Source organism: Lampris incognitus, chromosome 2 (assembly GCF_029633865.1).
Source record: "Lampris incognitus isolate fLamInc1 chromosome 2, fLamInc1.hap2, whole genome shotgun sequence".
NCBI lineage: Eukaryota > Metazoa > Chordata > Actinopteri > Lampriformes > Lampridae > Lampris > Lampris incognitus.
Genome location: NC_079212.1, coordinates 127,606,384 through 127,623,791, shown reverse-complemented (window position 1 = coordinate 127,623,791; position 17,408 = coordinate 127,606,384). Strand labels below are relative to the sequence as shown.

At 42.9% G+C, this 17,408-nt stretch overlaps 1 protein-coding gene across 1 annotated transcript in view; it reads right to left on the bottom strand.

Moving 5' to 3' along the window:
- Positions 1-7,875: 7,875 nt before the first annotated feature.
- Positions 7,876-17,408, bottom strand: part of cdh4 (cadherin 4, type 1, R-cadherin (retinal)) — a 107,115-nt gene continuing 97,582 nt past the window's right edge. The window contains exons 9-14 of the mRNA XM_056273451.1: positions 15,528-15,670; positions 11,993-12,229; positions 10,443-10,676; positions 9,112-9,251; positions 8,430-8,594; positions 7,876-8,082 (exon numbers count right to left, since the gene is read on the bottom strand). Of these exons, the coding sequence (XP_056129426.1) occupies positions 7,876-8,082; positions 8,430-8,594; positions 9,112-9,251; positions 10,443-10,676; positions 11,993-12,229; positions 15,528-15,670 (1,126 nt within the window). The remainder of the gene's footprint in view (positions 8,083-8,429; positions 8,595-9,111; positions 9,252-10,442; positions 10,677-11,992; positions 12,230-15,527; positions 15,671-17,408) is intronic.

The window sequence follows — 17,408 nt, the reverse complement described above, 5'->3', positions numbered from 1 at the left end:
ATGAAAAAAGGGGGGAGGGTTCTTTTTAAGGAACTATGAACAAATAAACCAATCTGGAGATGGTTCACTTCATGTTAATGTGTTGAAGCAAGTTTTTTATAGGGTTGAATTGACCAACTGATTAAAGTTAAGATGACGTTTTCACTAATGAAATGTGTGAATAAATGACAATTTTTACAATAATTGATATTGCTGGTTGTACACATTTCATAGTGTGATGACCTCACACCACACTAGAGGGCAGCACTGCTTCACCAGAGGATCTGGTTGTGTGCTTGTATCTGGAATTATGGGGGCCTTACGATAAGAGTTGTAGAGCTGGATTTCTTTGTAACCCCTCCCTGCTCTGCCCGCATTTAGATCATGTCATTTCATCAGGCAACATCTGTATAGCAACGTGTACGGACCACATATGTCCCAACAGCCCCAAATGTATTCCACTGAGCAAACCTCCCTTAAGCAAAACTCGTAGTCTGCCACCAGTTGGTCCTGGCCTGCTCTGTTCTTTTCTGTGCTGGGCTGTCTTGTTTAGGTCCATCTCCATTATGTTCCCACCATGCACAGTGCATTGCCAACAGCTGCCACATCAGATGCTAACCATTCCCCACAACCGTTGGATGAGAATAATTAGGCCATTCTGCCATTGGGACAGTAGCCTGATGTTGCAATTATTGGGAGCAGCTTTCTCATTCATGGTGAACAATGAGGAACAATGAGGGGACATTAGCAGCCACATCTCTGCTGTGCTCAAACTGAGGTACACCTGATAGCCACTTGGTGGCAACAGTTCATACTGTGGTTTTGTTTTACCACACCCCAATTGGAGCACGGTGAGAAATACAACACGTTCTTGAAAGTGGAAATTACTTTGTTTAAGTTACTGCCCTTGGGTATCACACTGGTTGCAGTGCATATAAAAGTGGAGCTTACCATATCCTTGGTGGCCGGTGTTAAACAAAACGGACTCCACGCTAATGAGAATATCACTCGGCAGACGCTCGTACTGTGCTTATCCAGGGCTGGCCAATACTTCACTTTTACTGTTTATCATCTTAAAATGGTATTGTATTAGGATGAAATGCGGATATTATGTATTGTTATACACAATTTAGTTGTTTAAATTAATGATGAGAATTTATTTCTTTATAATCTCATAAAATGTCTCACAAAATGAGGTCTGAAACATTTGAGGAAATATCATTTGAAAAGTAATTTTTCTGATATTATACATTTACATTACCAAACACTTACGTATGATGAACATCAATTGGATTCTATAAATATTTTGTTTGTATTTTTAAGCATATATATATATAGCATTTTTTTCTGAAACCGTCAATGGTGTTATAAGTGCTCAACTAATGAGGATCGGAATATCAACACAGATACAGGAGAAAAAAAAAATCTATATGTATAGATATATATAGATAGATAGATAGATAATGTGTAAAAATCCCCCTTACGATTATCTATGATTATCATCAAGTGCATTACAGTTAGCCATAAGTTTGCATATTTTGGATAGTCAGTTCAGGTTGTGGAAGCAGAGCCAGAGCAGAGCTGGGTCTGTGTAAAAATGTCAGCTACAGCCACAGTGTAGAACCTGTGCTATTTAATAGCCACCCATGATATTTCACCGGTGGTTACTGTGATGGTGAATCAGGGATGGCCCCGACCGTGGTGCCGAAACCCGATCCAATGTTTTCCTTGGTAACCCCCCCCCCCCTTTATTCGACTCCTCAGCACCACTGCTTTTTAGAGTTAAGTCCACATAAGCTCCCGGAGACAGAACAGCAACAGGGATGGTGCGGTTGCCTAGCGACAGTCGCTGCACCCGAGGGCGTTGGTTAAACACCCCGTGCCAGCTGGAGGGAATGAGAAAGAGTACACATTTCCCCATTTCCCTGCCATGACACTTATTAGACAGGTCAGGGGTATGGTTTTCTTTATTTGTTAAGTACATTATCATCATCCCCTGTTCTCGCTCGTGGTTGGGTTGACGCAAGAGACGAATACCGGGTTTAATGTGAGTGTGTGTCCCCATGATGGGGTATGGTGCTCAGGCTGCAGAATATACCAGTTGTGCCTTTTGTGATCAAAAGCCACGATTATTTTCTTTACCCTTTGAGACAGCGAGCTTGGTTTTTTTTCGGTAATTAAAGGCTTATGAGGGTTGTCTCACTTCCAAATACTTAAGGGAAATTGAAATTTAATACAGTTCTTTGTTAAGGTTAGACCCCTACTGCCAGATGAATGAGAGGACTGTGATTTTTTTTTAATTAAGCCCAAGATTAGTTTGGAAACCAATGAATGCAAAATTGATTCCAAATCCTGCCGTATGCTGTGAGACAAATACAGTACTAAAAAATCTGTTCATTAATTTCATCTCTCTCAACGCCTTTTTGCATGTTGCTCATTAGTTTTGTGCTTATGAATAAAACTCCTTATAGGAACACGTGTGCAATGTGAATGTACTGAAGTAGCACACTTTGACTCACTTGCTGTACTTTGTCATCCATCAGGACTCACAAATTTAGCAGAATATGTTCACTTTCATTCAAAAAGAGAAACATTTAATATTCCCTCATTTGAACGAGACAAGGAAATATTATACACGGTACCAGTTATTAGTTTACACCTCCTTATGACTCCACTTAACCTCCATATCTGTTCCGCTGCTGACTTGAGGGCTCCTTTTGTTAAGGGGTGGAGTGGGGCTGTCCACTTTGGCCTAGAGATACTATACTAAAACCAGAGTTTATGACTGGGTGCTGGAATGGGTTCATAAGCGTGGCTAAACCTGGGAGGTATTGATGTGGGGGTTAATAGCCTGCTGGCCTCTTTAATGGAGCTGATCCAGGCGAGAACCTAGTAGCAGCAGGACACCACAGACAGGCCAGGTCAGCCCATGGGAGATGGACCGTTTATCAGGAGGCCAGTATCAAAGAAAAGCCAATCTCCATTTAGCCAAAGATCTCTCCCGTATGTGCAGAAATGTGTCAAATCCACAAATGGAGAAATGTGTGCAATGCATTTTAACTGGGTGGAGGGGGGGGCAGCATTTACCTCTGAGTTTGAAACTGCTAACTAGTGGATTACTGCAAATTGTGCATTCTCTCGCTCAAAGACAAAATACAACAGGCAGAGATCATGTAGCTTCCAATGGGGACATGGCAAAAGAGGTTGTCATTTCTCTTCATTACTTTATTGTTATATCATAATCACACTTATAAGCTTAATTCTGCTATGCATGTGTGGCTGATAATTATTTATTTATACTAACGAGTCTGCCATGGATAAATTATTCATGCAAAGCTCCGGTCTGCTATCCTGGGGTGGTGCTGACAAAGGGAAATGGACATGGATGGAAGGAGAAGTTGGATTGTGCTGTAAAGGATATTAGACTGGCTTGGTTTAAAAAGAAAATTTCATATCATGCGATGGAGTGGCTGGCACCAAGGGAAGGCACTTAACCTGTGGTTAAGGTGACAAATTGCACCTAGTTGATTCAAACGATTTCTGGACATTTAAATGTAGGAATACAAGCTGCACCCTGAGATGCAATCACTCAAAACAAGTCTGTACAAAAGGGTTCAGCCAGGCAAACCTGATCCAGCCTGATGCATTCATCTCGAGAGAGATTGTGAAACAAATACCCAAAAAAGGTGGAGTAACAATTTGATTCTTTATTTCTAACAGGGCTTCCACCTTCACCTTCATCACTGTCTTCTCCAATAGACAAAACAGCCACATCATAAACAGCCAGAGCTGATAAGCAGCAGATATTCACTCTTTTCCCCCGCCTCCAGCAGAAACATCAAATTGATTCTGCCGCTTTGATCTAATTTTCAAGCCAGGCTTAAAATAGCAGGAGGCACAGAGCTGTGTCAGCACTGAAGCAGTCAGCAAAGCCATTCGGTTCTGGCCGGCACCTTGCCTGATAAGCAGCAACTGCGTCAACACAAAATTGTAGGTTGATTACCCAACAAGCACCAGAACCAAAATCTGGTGGTCTGAGTAATTTCTAGATTGGATTGTTCCCACCTCCAACCCAAGAAACTCACTAGCTTCATGGAAAGGAAATGAAAAGAGCCGGGTCTGGACCTATTCGAAGAGTACAACTTTATTTACAACACACAATTCACTTGGTGCAAGCCAGCAGCAAAGCTCTCAGTCTGTATTTACCTTTATATCAGTGTGGACCACCGGTCTAATTTCCTCTCTTGCGCTTTCTGTCTGCCATAGGGAAACTGAGTGAACTGCCTCTAAGACCATCAAAGGAACCTTCCATGAAGTTAATCTCCGTTTGACCAAAATGGCTTTTCACATTTTTATTAATATTCCAGAGCAATGGCACCCAACACTGATAGTTCTCCTTATTAACATGCCGCCACAATAAAACAGGGCCCAAAGAGGCTCTCATTATTATGTTGAAGGTTAGCCTGTATTATTGGATGTTCTCATTACTGGGGTATTTCAACAAAGCTTAACAAGGAAATGAAAGTATCTGTCTTTAACTAACCTAGCATGCTCACAATTGATGTGCTCTGCAGTTTTTCCTTTGCTCTTTTCCCTATTCCCTTTCTGGACATCTTTGGGTGTTTCAAACAAACTGACACACCATTTCTCTGTCCCCACATTTACTCTGTATATGTCTTTCACTGCAAGTAATCTAAATGCAATGCATAGGCCCTGCTGTGTTTGGATCTATGTATTTTTCTTCCTCTGCTGACCCTCTGTTTCCTCCATCTAATCAGTTTTTCACACTGGCCATACCTGTCTCTTAAAACAACCTCATTTTTCTCTTCCTCCACTTCCCCCTTCTCTCTCTCTCTGGGTGTCTCATTAAAGGCGCTCTATCTAATGAGATTACGCTGTGGGGATTAATGGTGTGGCTAATTGATAGACACACAGCCGGGGAGGATTAAATCCCCTTTAAATCCCCAGTGGGTTTTTTGGCGCCTCAGCTGACTAATAGAAATCACGGGAACGGACACAAATACACATCCTTGACCCATGCACTGAGCATCCCCCACTCCCTCCTCCTGTGGGCTCGCAGATGCAAGAAATGATGAGAGGCACAGGGATTCTCAAGAGGAAATGAGGCCAGATCTTCACAGCAGGGTCAGATGTCAACAGCTCATTGCTGAAAGGACACTCATCCATCCCATGACCCCTCTTCCTTAGGGTAAGAAGGCTTAAAATAAAATGGTTGCACTATTGAACATATGTATTATTCAATGGTTTCGAGGACATTGTGCAAGCAACCACGTGTGTCAGTCAAACTTAGGTTTGAGTTCGGTGAATGATGATGAATGACAATATCCAGAAAGACACTTTTGAGGCCCATTGCCAATAAGATGAGTGAGTGTTTCTGATATCTGTACGCAATCTATCTATGCACTGTCACTTAATTTGAAGCTAATTACTGTTTTTCTTTGGATTTTTTACCCCCTTTTTCTCCCTAATTGTACTTGGCCAATTGCCCTATTTTCCGAGCTGTCCCAGTCACTGCTTCACCCCCTCTGCCAATCCGAGCAGGGCTGCAGACTACCACATGCCTCCTCCGATACATGAGGAGCCACCAGCCGCTTCTTTTCACCTGATAGTGAGGAGTTTCGCCAGGGGGATGTAGCGCGTGAGAGGATTACGTTACTCCCCCCAGTTCCCCCTCCCCACTGAACAGGCACCCTGACCGACCAGAGGAGGTGCTATTGCAGTGACCAGGACACATACCCACATCCGGCTTCCCACCCGCAGACACAGCCAATTCATAGTTTTCAGTCACGTGACTGACGCGGAGCCCTGGCAGGCAAAACAAAGTTCCAGCATGGCGGCCAACAGTGGAAACTCCATAGAGCAGCAGCTGTCAATTTTCCAGCTGTTCCAAGCAACGACTATTTGGATCACCTTATGAAAGAAGAAAAACAAAGATATATTAACAAACTACAAGTTTTGGGCACTTGAACCGGCGATCCCCATGTTGGTAGGCAACAGAATAGACCGCCACGCCACGTGGACGCCCCAAGCTAATTAATGTTTGATTGATTGATATTTGCTGGTGCTGATGATGCAACCAAACCTTATCACGCATTACAACATAAGTCAGTAAAGGAAGCAGATGGTAAACATTCACAAGTGCCACATTTTCAAAACATGTCTTGTTTATTTTCTAAAGCACATATTCAGTATCCAGATGAATGAAGAAAAGAATTCCAATACACTGAGTAATAGAACAACTATCAGCAGGCATGGCTATTGAACTTTCTACTGTCCCAAGGCCAGAGACCGACAGAAGAAACATGTCTGTGAAAGACAATAGAGAGCAAGAAGGGAAGGCTGTGTCATTTATAAAAAACAGGAGTATAACAAAGCGGTCTTTAGAATTGTGTAAAAAAAAAAAAAAAAGCCAATACAAATAATAATAAGCAGGTATCTTGACAAAAGGAAATAGCCAAAACAAGACAGAGACAAAAAATACCCACATAATGAAAATAAAAGGGCCAAAAATCCTCCCTCAGCCCAGTGACGAGCCAGAGAACGAGAGCAGCAACTTTTATGTCATTAATAATTCAAAAATAGGTATCTTACAGTTTTTTTTAATTTTCTTTATACAGAGTATATTCATATTGTTTTCGCTGACTATTTTCACATTCTCACCACATAGTAACAAGTGCGTTGAGTAAAACATTTTGAAAAAAAAAAAATCATGCACCTCTTAATAATTTTGTCGACCTATAAAAAACGGGAATGTTCAAGGCGAATGAAACCCTTCCAGCGCTCCTTCAGTGCCTTCGTTCATTCAGGTCCCACTTTCTGACATTGTCCCACTATTCAGATCATGCCTATATAAGCTTTACACTGTGGAGAAAGCAACACAAAACCATACAGGGCAGGCAAGCGTCTCAACACAAAGACTCCTAAACTCAAGAGTCCACAGAGGAAAGGCAGGCGTTCTCCTCTACGATAGAAAACCCCCACGTGTATAAAAATGGTCACGCACAATGTCATTCCTGTCATCGCAGTTGTGTTGACCAAATGGTGTTTGGAAAAATCGGAGATCAGCAACTCCTGTCAGGGTGTTTGCTGTGCTTGTCCCCGAACAACTTCCATTGGTTCCTTTTGGCCGGCGCACAGAATTCGTTGGGTTATCATATCCTACCGCCTGCCCGTGGCATGTCCTTCTCTCTGCTGTGTGGCTGCTGGGGTTCTAATCTGCACCACTGTAGAGGAGAAGAGAGGGATAGGCAGGGTTGGGGTGGGGGCCTGGGGTCATGAGGGAACATGCTGCCTGAAACTGCATGAATGGCAACCGACCCTGAGATAGCAGGAGTCTGATACAAAAACCACACCACAAAAGGCACTTTATAAAATGACAGTGCTTCTGTTCTAAGGAAATTCAAGTTGACAGAGTGAAAGGAGAGAGTGTGAGAGCATCTTCCAGGAACGTTCTCATCAGCGCGACACCGTTAACCATAGCTTTGTCCCAGTGAGCATACGAAGCACAAAAATCTCCACTCGTCTCTCAGTACTGCCGTGATTTGTCCCCAAAGAGCTCCAGGTCCAGCACGGTGAGAAACAAAAAACAAAACAAAACAAAAAAAACACACACACACACACACACAAAAAACTTGCCACTAAAAAATAAAGCCCAAAGTTGCATTGTAGTGAAACTTGTGGGTTGAGGGCTCGGTTACTGTGTTCAGACTAACACAGCCCGGGTAAGGGCCTTGTCCTCACATGTTCGCCACTAAACCGATATCATGATTTTGGGTCCTGCCTGTGCTTTTCAGGAGCATCCGTCCAAGACCAACCCCGACTCTCCTGACCCCCCCACTGCAGCCCAGCCCCAGCCCGAAGTCCCCCCTCCCTCTCTCAGTCGTCGTCGCCTCCGCCGTAGAGGTCAGCCAACTTCTTGAAGCGAGGGCCCCAGTCGTTGAGGTAGTCGTAGTCCTGGTCGCCTGAGCTGGTGGAGTTGAGTGAGCTGACAGAGCCGGCAGTGGAGCCGCTGCCTTCATAGTCAAACACCAGCAGGGAGTCGTATGGAGGGGCTGTGGGGTCGTTGTCGGCTGCCCGCAGGCCCTGGAAAGAGAAAGCGGGGAGAGATAGATAGATGGCGAGAGAGAGAGAGAGAGAGAGAGAGATGGAGGAAGAGTGAATCCTCACTCCAAGTTACAGCATTTGTTATTCTATCAGTTACACATACAGGGTGAAATGAACAGTGTGTTTAGTTTCCGGCCTGAAGGAAACTTTAAAAATTTGTATTACATTTTCTCTGTAGACATGGTAAGCTGGAACATTGCTACAATTTGTTGTTTGTAGTGAGATAAGCTAAAACCTGTGGGGTGAAAAAATAATTTACTTGAACGTTTTTGTTTTTAATGAGGAAAGTGCATTTCTCTATTGAGTGTCTCTAGTAGGGATCGTACATCATTGATGAAATCTCCTATGTCTCCGGGATGAGGCAGACTAGGCCTGACAGGGTACTGGGACTCGGCAATCACAGGCCTTTCGTCCACCCTGCGCACCCCTGCAGGCTTATTGATGATGTGGTCCAGAGACTCCGGCTGCTGCAGCTGGCTCAGGTCATAGTCCTGGATGGGGGTGGGGGTGGGGAGGCATGGAGAGAAGGTCAGTTAATGTCAGTTTGTGTGATTTGATTGTCATTTATTTTTAATTTTGCATATGTGCTGTCTTTTATTGTTAACCCCAAAAGGGTGTTGTTGTATGATTATGGTTAACTACCCTAATATCATCATCATGATCGTCACCACCACCATCATCATCACAACAACCACAGTAAAATATATGAAAATGTCCACTCACATGTGAAGAAACTTCAAGCATTACCTTGTTTTAAAGATAGGATTGGTAGTAGACGTGTGTTTACGTATAAACAACCTGATTCTTTTGAGGGATGATGATGCCTTTTTTGCTGATACTGCTATGCAAATGACCGTGGGATGTGTATGTACTTCCAAAGGTGTTTTGCACACAAGCTTGTACCTATGAGTTTTGTCTTATTTTTTGACCATATGGATATTTGAAGTAGTAAGCGAGAACATAGAGAAGTATTTTACACATGTATAGATGTGTACGTTGTATAAGTACCTGGTCCTCCTCTCCTCCTCCCTCCTCATCATATTTCAAGATGTTGTCTCTGACATCGTCCTCTGGGTCAATGAGCAGGGGCTTGGCCTGACGCTCCTTCTCCCTGCGCTTCATCCACACCACAAACAGCAGCACCATGCCTGGAAGAAACACGCCATCGAAATACGAGTTTGCATGAGACGGAGGACAAATGGGAGAGCTGTTATACTGCACTGGTCCATAACTCTGGTCAAGGGACCTCTGAGTACTGCTGTTTTATTTTTGTTTTCTACCAAGTAATTAATTACATTCACCTGTTCCGGATCTCAGTGATGGGATACGAGAGACCAACAAAACAGCTGTACTGGGGGGTCCACAATGACAGCAACAGGACCGATGTTGTGAGGAACTGTGGTTTAAGTGTTTAATGTGCAGTGATTGTTTGATATTGCATGTGTGTACTGTATGTGAGTGTGGTGTGTGTGTTTGTATATTATATTGTTTGTCTGATTAGCTTTTAAGACAATTTTAAAAAATTGAATTTGGAAAAAAGATTTTCACGAGAAACTTGAAATTAATACAGAAAAAGAAATTCAAGAAGTAAGCATGAAAACCAGAACTGTGAGTTCAATGTAAGTATCAAATATTGAAAAATGACAAAAATTTTGCTACTGACAACAATGTTATGTTTTATACCACATCTTAAAAAGTGGTCACTTTCCAAAACTCTCTAAATGTGAGTGCTTTGCTCCAAAGCAACAAATTCTGCATTCTTTTTAGAGAATCTTCTCAAGAGTGAATTTTGAAAACTGAAAATTGACTAATCTACATGTTTGCATAATGTATCAACATATGCAGTGTGGGGCATCTGGGTAGCATAGCGGTCTATCTCATTGCCTACCAACACGGGGATTACTGCTTCAAATCCCCATGTTACCTCCGGCTTGGTCGGCATCCCTACAGACACAATTGGCCATGTCTGCGGGTGGGAAGCTGGATGTGGGTGTGTGTCCTTGTTTCTGCACTAGCGCCTCCTCTGGTCGGTTGGAGTGCCTGTTCGGGGTGGGGGGACTGGGGGAAATAGCGTGATCCTCCCATGCGCTACGTCCCCCTGGTGAAACTGCTTAAAGTCAGGTGATAAGAAGCGGCTGGCGACTCCACATGAAGCATGTGGTAGCCTGCAGCCCTCCCTGGATTGGCAGAGGGGGTGGAGCAGCAACCAGGACGGCTCAGAAGAGTGGGGTAATTGGCCAAGTACAATTGGGGAGAGACAAACAGCAGGAAAAAAAAAACATGCAGTGTTTTTTTTTATAGATTTTTTTTACATTTGCCCTGGTTCGTGTCCCACTCACTGAGCAGTATGATGATGCAGATGAGTATGGCTATGATAGCCCCGGTGCCGAGGCCGGCAGCAGCCACGGCTCCCGTGGTGGTGCAGTCTCCGTTCTCGTCACAGGGACACGCCTTGATCCTGATAATGGAGCGGTTAGACAGGGGAGGGTTCCCCGAGTCAGACACGATTACAGGAATGTCGTACACCCCTGCTTCCAGGTAGGGAATCTTCAGCCTTAGTTGGGCATAGTCACCTGGAGAGAAGGGGGGGGGGGGCAGAAAGAGAACAAAGTGAAGGAAAAAAAGAAAAAATAACTAGGCAGCATGTGTTTTACAAAATTCAATTCAATAAGTTTATAGCATGTTGGCATGACACCATGTGAGGGTGTGAAGTGAGTGACGTTTGAAATGAAAACAGTTGTGTACCAAAACATACTGGCAGGATTCTGACATATATGAATGTGAGCTGGGATCCAGAGACAGAGCACATAAACCTCAGCATCTATCAGTCAGTCAGGCTAAGACAAGAGTTTCTGCTGCAGAAAAATCCAGATCAGATCCATCCTCAAGACAACTATTGTGACGTATCTATCTGTGTGGATTAGCTGACAGATCGGATGCTTGGGGGACAGGGAGATGAATGGGTCCCATTTATCACAAATGACAGATCATACGTCAACATCGGACGGTAGCAGGTTATCTCGCAGTAAGCTTTTTGGGACATTGTCTTTTGAGCCAAAACTTCGGACGTGGGTTAAAACAATCCTTTGTTTACTCTTGATGATGTCCAATACATCCACTTTTTGTCGTTGGCAGTTCTTGCTTCCGCATTGTTCCATTTATCTGGGAAAAGCCGTCCGTTTTGATGAATCACATCCGACTACATGACAATGGAAATATCCCTGGCATATATGAATCGTGTACCACAGCTATACGAACAAATTAAGGCGATTTTTCACTCATGAATGTCAACAGCTAATCCTCCAAGCTGAAGAAAAGCAACTAAATCACAATGAAATGAATTATTTTTATTGTATTATTTTTCTTTTTTTTGGATTTTTTTTTTACCCCCCTTTTTCTCCCCAGTTGTATCCGGCCAATTACCCCACTCTTCCGAGCCTTCCCGGTCACTGCTCCACCCCCTCTGCCTATCTGGGGAGGGCTGCAGACTACCACATGCCTCCTCCGATACATGTGGAGTTGCCAGCCACTTCTTTTCACCTGACAGTGAGGAGTTTCGCCAGGGGGACGTAGCACGTGGGAGGATCACGCTTAACCCCCCTAGTCCCCCCCCCCCGGACAGGCGCCACAACCAACCAGAGGTGGTAGTGCAGAGACCAGGACACATACCCACATCTGGCTTCCCACCCGCAGACACGGCCAATTGTATCTGTAGAGATGCCCAACCAAGCCAGAGGTAACACAGGGATTTCACGCGGGATCCCTGTGTTGGTAGGCAACGGAATAGACCGCTACGCTACCCCATTCACCCATGAAGTGAATTATTGAACCTGTACAACAACACAAAAGTAAAAACAACCAAACAGGCCCAAATCAAACGGAGCCTTACCAGTGAGACGAGAAATTGTCCAATTTCGGCGGACGCTAGTGGGAAAGGAGGGCAACTCGAAGACGAAGGGCCCTACATTAGGGTCGGTGTCGGCATCTGATGCTGTGATGTTGACCTTGGCGCTAAGGTGAGGACGCTCGCAGACTTGGGCCTCCCGCGGCATCAGCACCGGAGCATTGTCGTTCACGTCGATCAGGTAAATCTGGAGGGTTCCAGTCCCGCTGGCCTGGGGGGAGCCTGAAGGAAGACGAGAGCGTAGGGAGAGGAAGAAGGACCAAGAAGAAAGGAGGAGAGGATGAGATGATCAAAAGGGGGCAGGGCACGAAGCAAAAGCGAGAGAGGAGCAGAGTGAGATTTACAGTTAACTGAGGCGGCAGGATGGAGATGGGGCAAGAAGAGGGGAGTTCAAAAGAGAGCAACCAATTCTTGGGATGAAGCTGGATGTAATACATGGTAAGAAAAGGATGTATCCCTTACAAATATTACTAACAGTCACAAAGAAAGCAATTACAATAAGATGGCTTAAGTATTTATACAATGAAAAAAAAAATACATATATACTATGATTACAGAGGAAATCTTCTATAGAAAGACGGTCACCACTAATGGAGGCAATGGGGGCACACTGGGATGCATAATAGAAGGATCACATACTTGGTAAGGAACTGGACTGCAGGTGATACCCTGAGGTAGTCTAACATGACTTCTTTAAAGTCAGACAAAATAAACAGGACATTTTATTTTTTGATGAATAAAATGGATACTTTTGTATGTGTATTGGACTGAATATGTAGTATGTCTACATAAGGTGAACTTATATATAACCCATGTTTAGTCTTATTTTGGTATGTTTGTGTTATTTACATTGGTAATTTTCTGTGTTATCATTATGAATGATGAATGAATGATTATTTCAATTTGCTTTGATTTATTTTTATACATATTGTCATGTTGGATTGTTCAGATACGTAAGACCTTATAAATATTCTAACCCCTTGTAAAGGAAACTGTCAATCTATGTTGAAATATTATTGATGTAAAACGGGATGTGAGAAATAACCAAATAAAGAATAAGTTTCAAAGAAAAAAAAAGCGAGAGAGAGCGAGAGCAGCAAGGAAACTACAGAAAAGAGCAGAACAAATCGTCCCTCTGAATTGCAATTTTTCTGGTTAACTCATGTCCTAAACCGAGATGGCAGGGACCCACAGCCCTTTGCCGGTATAGAGACAAATGCAAGGAGTGAGTGTTTGTTTACCAGGGGTTGAATGCGCTGGCACAACACTATACATTTGCACTGGAGCTCACAGACAAAATAACTGGAACAAATGAAAGAACGTAAATATTTTATTCGCTCAGTCTCAAGCAGAGAGTTTTCAAAGGAGTGGAGGCAAGAGTGGCATCGGGAAGAACAGTTCTCATGTAGGAACCGTTCCCATCTGCACTCTGCAAGAGTCTGAAGAAGATGACTCGGAAAGTAAACCCTGCAGCATCCAGCACTACAAGGTCACCTAAACGCATTCAATGTTTCTTATTATCACCAGCCAGACCGGACCAGAGTCATTGGGTAGAGACTATAGTCATTGGGTCATTGATAGATATTGGATTCAGATGTTTATTTTTTTGTAAACCTCCATCCATCCATTATCCAAGCTGCTTATCCTACTTAGCGTCACGGGATGGCGGGACGCTGAAGCCTATCCCGGCAGTCATTGGGCAGCAGATGGGGAGACACCCTGGACAGGCTGCCAGTCCATCACAGGGCTGACACATTCACACCCAGGGACAATTTAGTATGGCTGATTCACCTGATCTACGTGTCTTTGGACTGTGGGAGGAAACCAGAGCACCCGGAGGAAACCCACACAGACACGGGGAGGACATGCAAACTCCACACTGAGGATGACCCCCAAAGTTGGACAACCCCAGGGTTCAAACTCAGGACCTTCTTGCTGTGAGGCAATTGAGCTAACCACTGCACCACCCTTTTTTGTAAACAGAAAAACAAAAATAATCTCAAATGGGCTACATATGTTAACTGCAATGCATTTAAATTGGCAATGAGATATTATTTGTCTGCTTTGGTGGCAGCGATTATAGATGAAACCATAAACCACATGCACATGGCCGATACTTTAAACTTGATTTAAAAAAAAAAAGACATGAATGCAAACACTTATTAATCAGATTGGGTCCTCTGTCTGAAAAAGTTTTAGAGCACCTCGACATCCAAATCCATCCCTGTTGCAAAAGCTTTACTTTTTTGAAAGATGATAGGTTCAAGAGCAGGTGCTTGAAACTAAAAGATTAAAAGAGCAAGAACAAACAAAGTTGTCAGTACACAGCTATAAATGCTACCAAAGCGCCAAACACAATGTGCTACCTTAGATCATGCCTAAGCAAAACCAATCAAAATAAGCAGCTTCACAAAAAGCTGTTTCTTTCATTTCATACTCCGGAGGTGGCTCAAATTACCAAGGTGAAAATATAGACAGAATTAAAATGATCAAAGCACTCTGGAATTCTTTAGAGGAAGCAATTTTTAATTGAATTCCTTTCATGATAACGGGGAAATTTTATAAAATGGTTGTCATTGACCAAGTAGAAATGGTGGACGTGTTCAGGTAATAATTATAATCATCCTGCAGTAGTCGGCTTATAATAACACAAGAACCCAAAACTATGGCAGCAGGGCAAGTGTTTACACTAGCCTGTCCAATAAACAGACTCTGCAAGGATACACTGCAGCCTTGATATTCAAATGACTGCTGTAACGCCCAAGACTGAGTGAGGCCTGTGCTAAATTACTGAAGCAGTGCAACACATGGAGTTTACACCAGCAGCTCGTCGGCACAGAGTTTCTACTTTGTTTTCCATCGCAGAGCGTGTTGGTGCATCAACTATGTAAAGGTCTATTGCCCAGGGCCTCAAGACCCATCGACTGACTTGTCGGTTATGATTGGCTGGGTGCTTTGTTGCTTCTCTCGCTTCGCTTGAGTAGAATAAGTCAAGAGAGTTTCAATCAAAGTAGAATATATCCCCTTGTTGACACCAGGCTGCAGAATCAATAGGTAGTCAACACTTTGTTGAGCTTAAGTCGGCCCGCTTCAGGGCAACATCGTTGTTTTCCCCTCGCAAACCAAAGTGCTAATTTCTCATTGGCGCAGAAACACCTAGGTTCCTCCTACTAATACAAAGACAAAGCCCTGCTGCTAGTAGTGCTTTATAGTTTGATTTCTTAAATTGCTGCAGGAACTTGGGCTTCACTCACTTGTTACCACACTCATTGAGAGATATGCGTCTTCCTTTCTATGCAGGGGGAAAAGGAACGTCAATATACAAACCACTTATGCTCATGCTTGAATGCACTTTCTGTTCCACCCTCTCAAATACACCCCCCCTACACACACACGCACATGGATGGAGACGCATATGCACACACAACAGAACAGATGCTTTTTGTAGCTTACCAATCTACCCACGTATACTATTTACATCAACACGACATACACACTCATCCTGACTTACCAGACTTACCATTGTCGAAGGCCAGGAATGTGGCCTCATACACATTGTTCTTGACAAAAATGGATTCTCTGTCCAGCAGGGCCATGGTGGTGATCTGACCATTTGTCCTGTTGATCTTAAGCCAATTTGCTGGGTCTGACAGCTTGGAGTATCTATACACACAAATCCACATAAAGAGAGAGAGAGAGAGAGAGAGAGAGAGAGAGAGAGAGAGAGAGAGAGAGAGAGAGAGAGAGAGAGATAAGCAAACGATTGAAGCATATTTCACATTCAAATGTTTATAGGCAACTGTTACTTGAACACCAGTGTCACTGATTTGTTTATCCTTTAACCTTATGAATTCGTTATCCATCAACTTGCTCATTATCATGCTAAGTAATACTGTACATACCTTTGAAACATTTCAGTTAGAAGGACATTTGAACACATGAACATCTAATTTGCATCAGCACCAATAAACACTTAACCAATCCGTGAAACAGCTTAACAACACAATAAATGACTTGTTTATTGTTAGGGTCCCCATTAGCTGTGCCCTAAAGCACAGGTAGTCTTCCTGGGGTCCACATTTAAAACATACATTTAACAGTACAGTCAACACAAATGGCAAACTTAGGACATACATTAGAGAATAACATTAATATGTATGAAATATGATGTTCCTACGTGTTTACCTATTTACTTTTTAAACATTGTTTTCTGTGTTAATTTAGTCAGTAACGATGGTAAAGAATTCCATGTTTTCATTGCTCTATATACTTCTGTGCCTTTAAGGATATTTGTGTTTGCTTTGGGGAGTGAAAACCAGCCTTCTGTTGCCTGTCTTGTGGCATATGTATATGATTCTAAATTGTGTTTTAATTGACTGTACTGATATGATAGATTTTTGGATTGACTTAAACCCTATTGAGAACTTGTGGGCTCTTCTTAAACAGGAGATTTACCATGAAGGAAAACAGTACACCTCTCTGAACAGTGTCTGGGAGGCTGTGGTTGCTGCTGCACAAAAAGTTGATTGTCAACAGATAAAGAAATTGACAGACTCCATGGATGGAAGGCTTGTGACGGTTATTGAAAAGAAGGGTGGCTATATTGGTCAGATTTTTTTTGTGGAAATGTTAGAAATGTTTATTTGTAAATTTTCAGTTGTTTGTTCATTATTTTCACTTTAACAGATGAAAATAAACGAGATGGGAAAATATTCGTTTTTCATTTAGTTGCCTAATAATTCTGCGCACCAATATTTGCCAAATAATTGTGCACACTGAGATATTCTCTTAAGAAAGACAAAACCTGACTTTTACTTTCTTAAATATTCAGGTTTGAGCTTTATTAACATTTTGGATTGAGCGAGAGCGCTGTAGTTGTTAAAAAATAAAATTAATTGTCAAAAATACAACTTGCCTAATAATTGTGCACGCAGTGTATATATATATATATATATATGTGTGTGTGTGTGTGTGTGTGTGTGTGTGTGTTATTATTGAATACAGACAAACTAGAGCTAAGCGATCTGTAGATGCATGCAATAATGGTCTGGCAGGTTTCAACAATCACAGCCTCAGCAGAAAGGGTAAAATACTTTTCAATATATCTTTCTATGTAGACCAGGCTAGGGTTGCGATATAAGGAGACATCCCCACCCATTTAGTTTTCTCTGCAGCTATATATATGCTTATCCTTATTAAATTCATACAAATCGGCATTGTCTTTAGTCAACCGAGTTTCAACTGGGGCGTCCGGGTGGCGTGGCAGTCAATTCTGTTGCCTACCAACATGGGGATCGGAGTTCGAATCCCCGTGTAAACCTCCGGCTTGGTCAGGCATCCCTACAGACACAATTGGCCGTGTCTGCAGGTGGGAAGTCGGATGTGGGTATGTGTCCTGGTC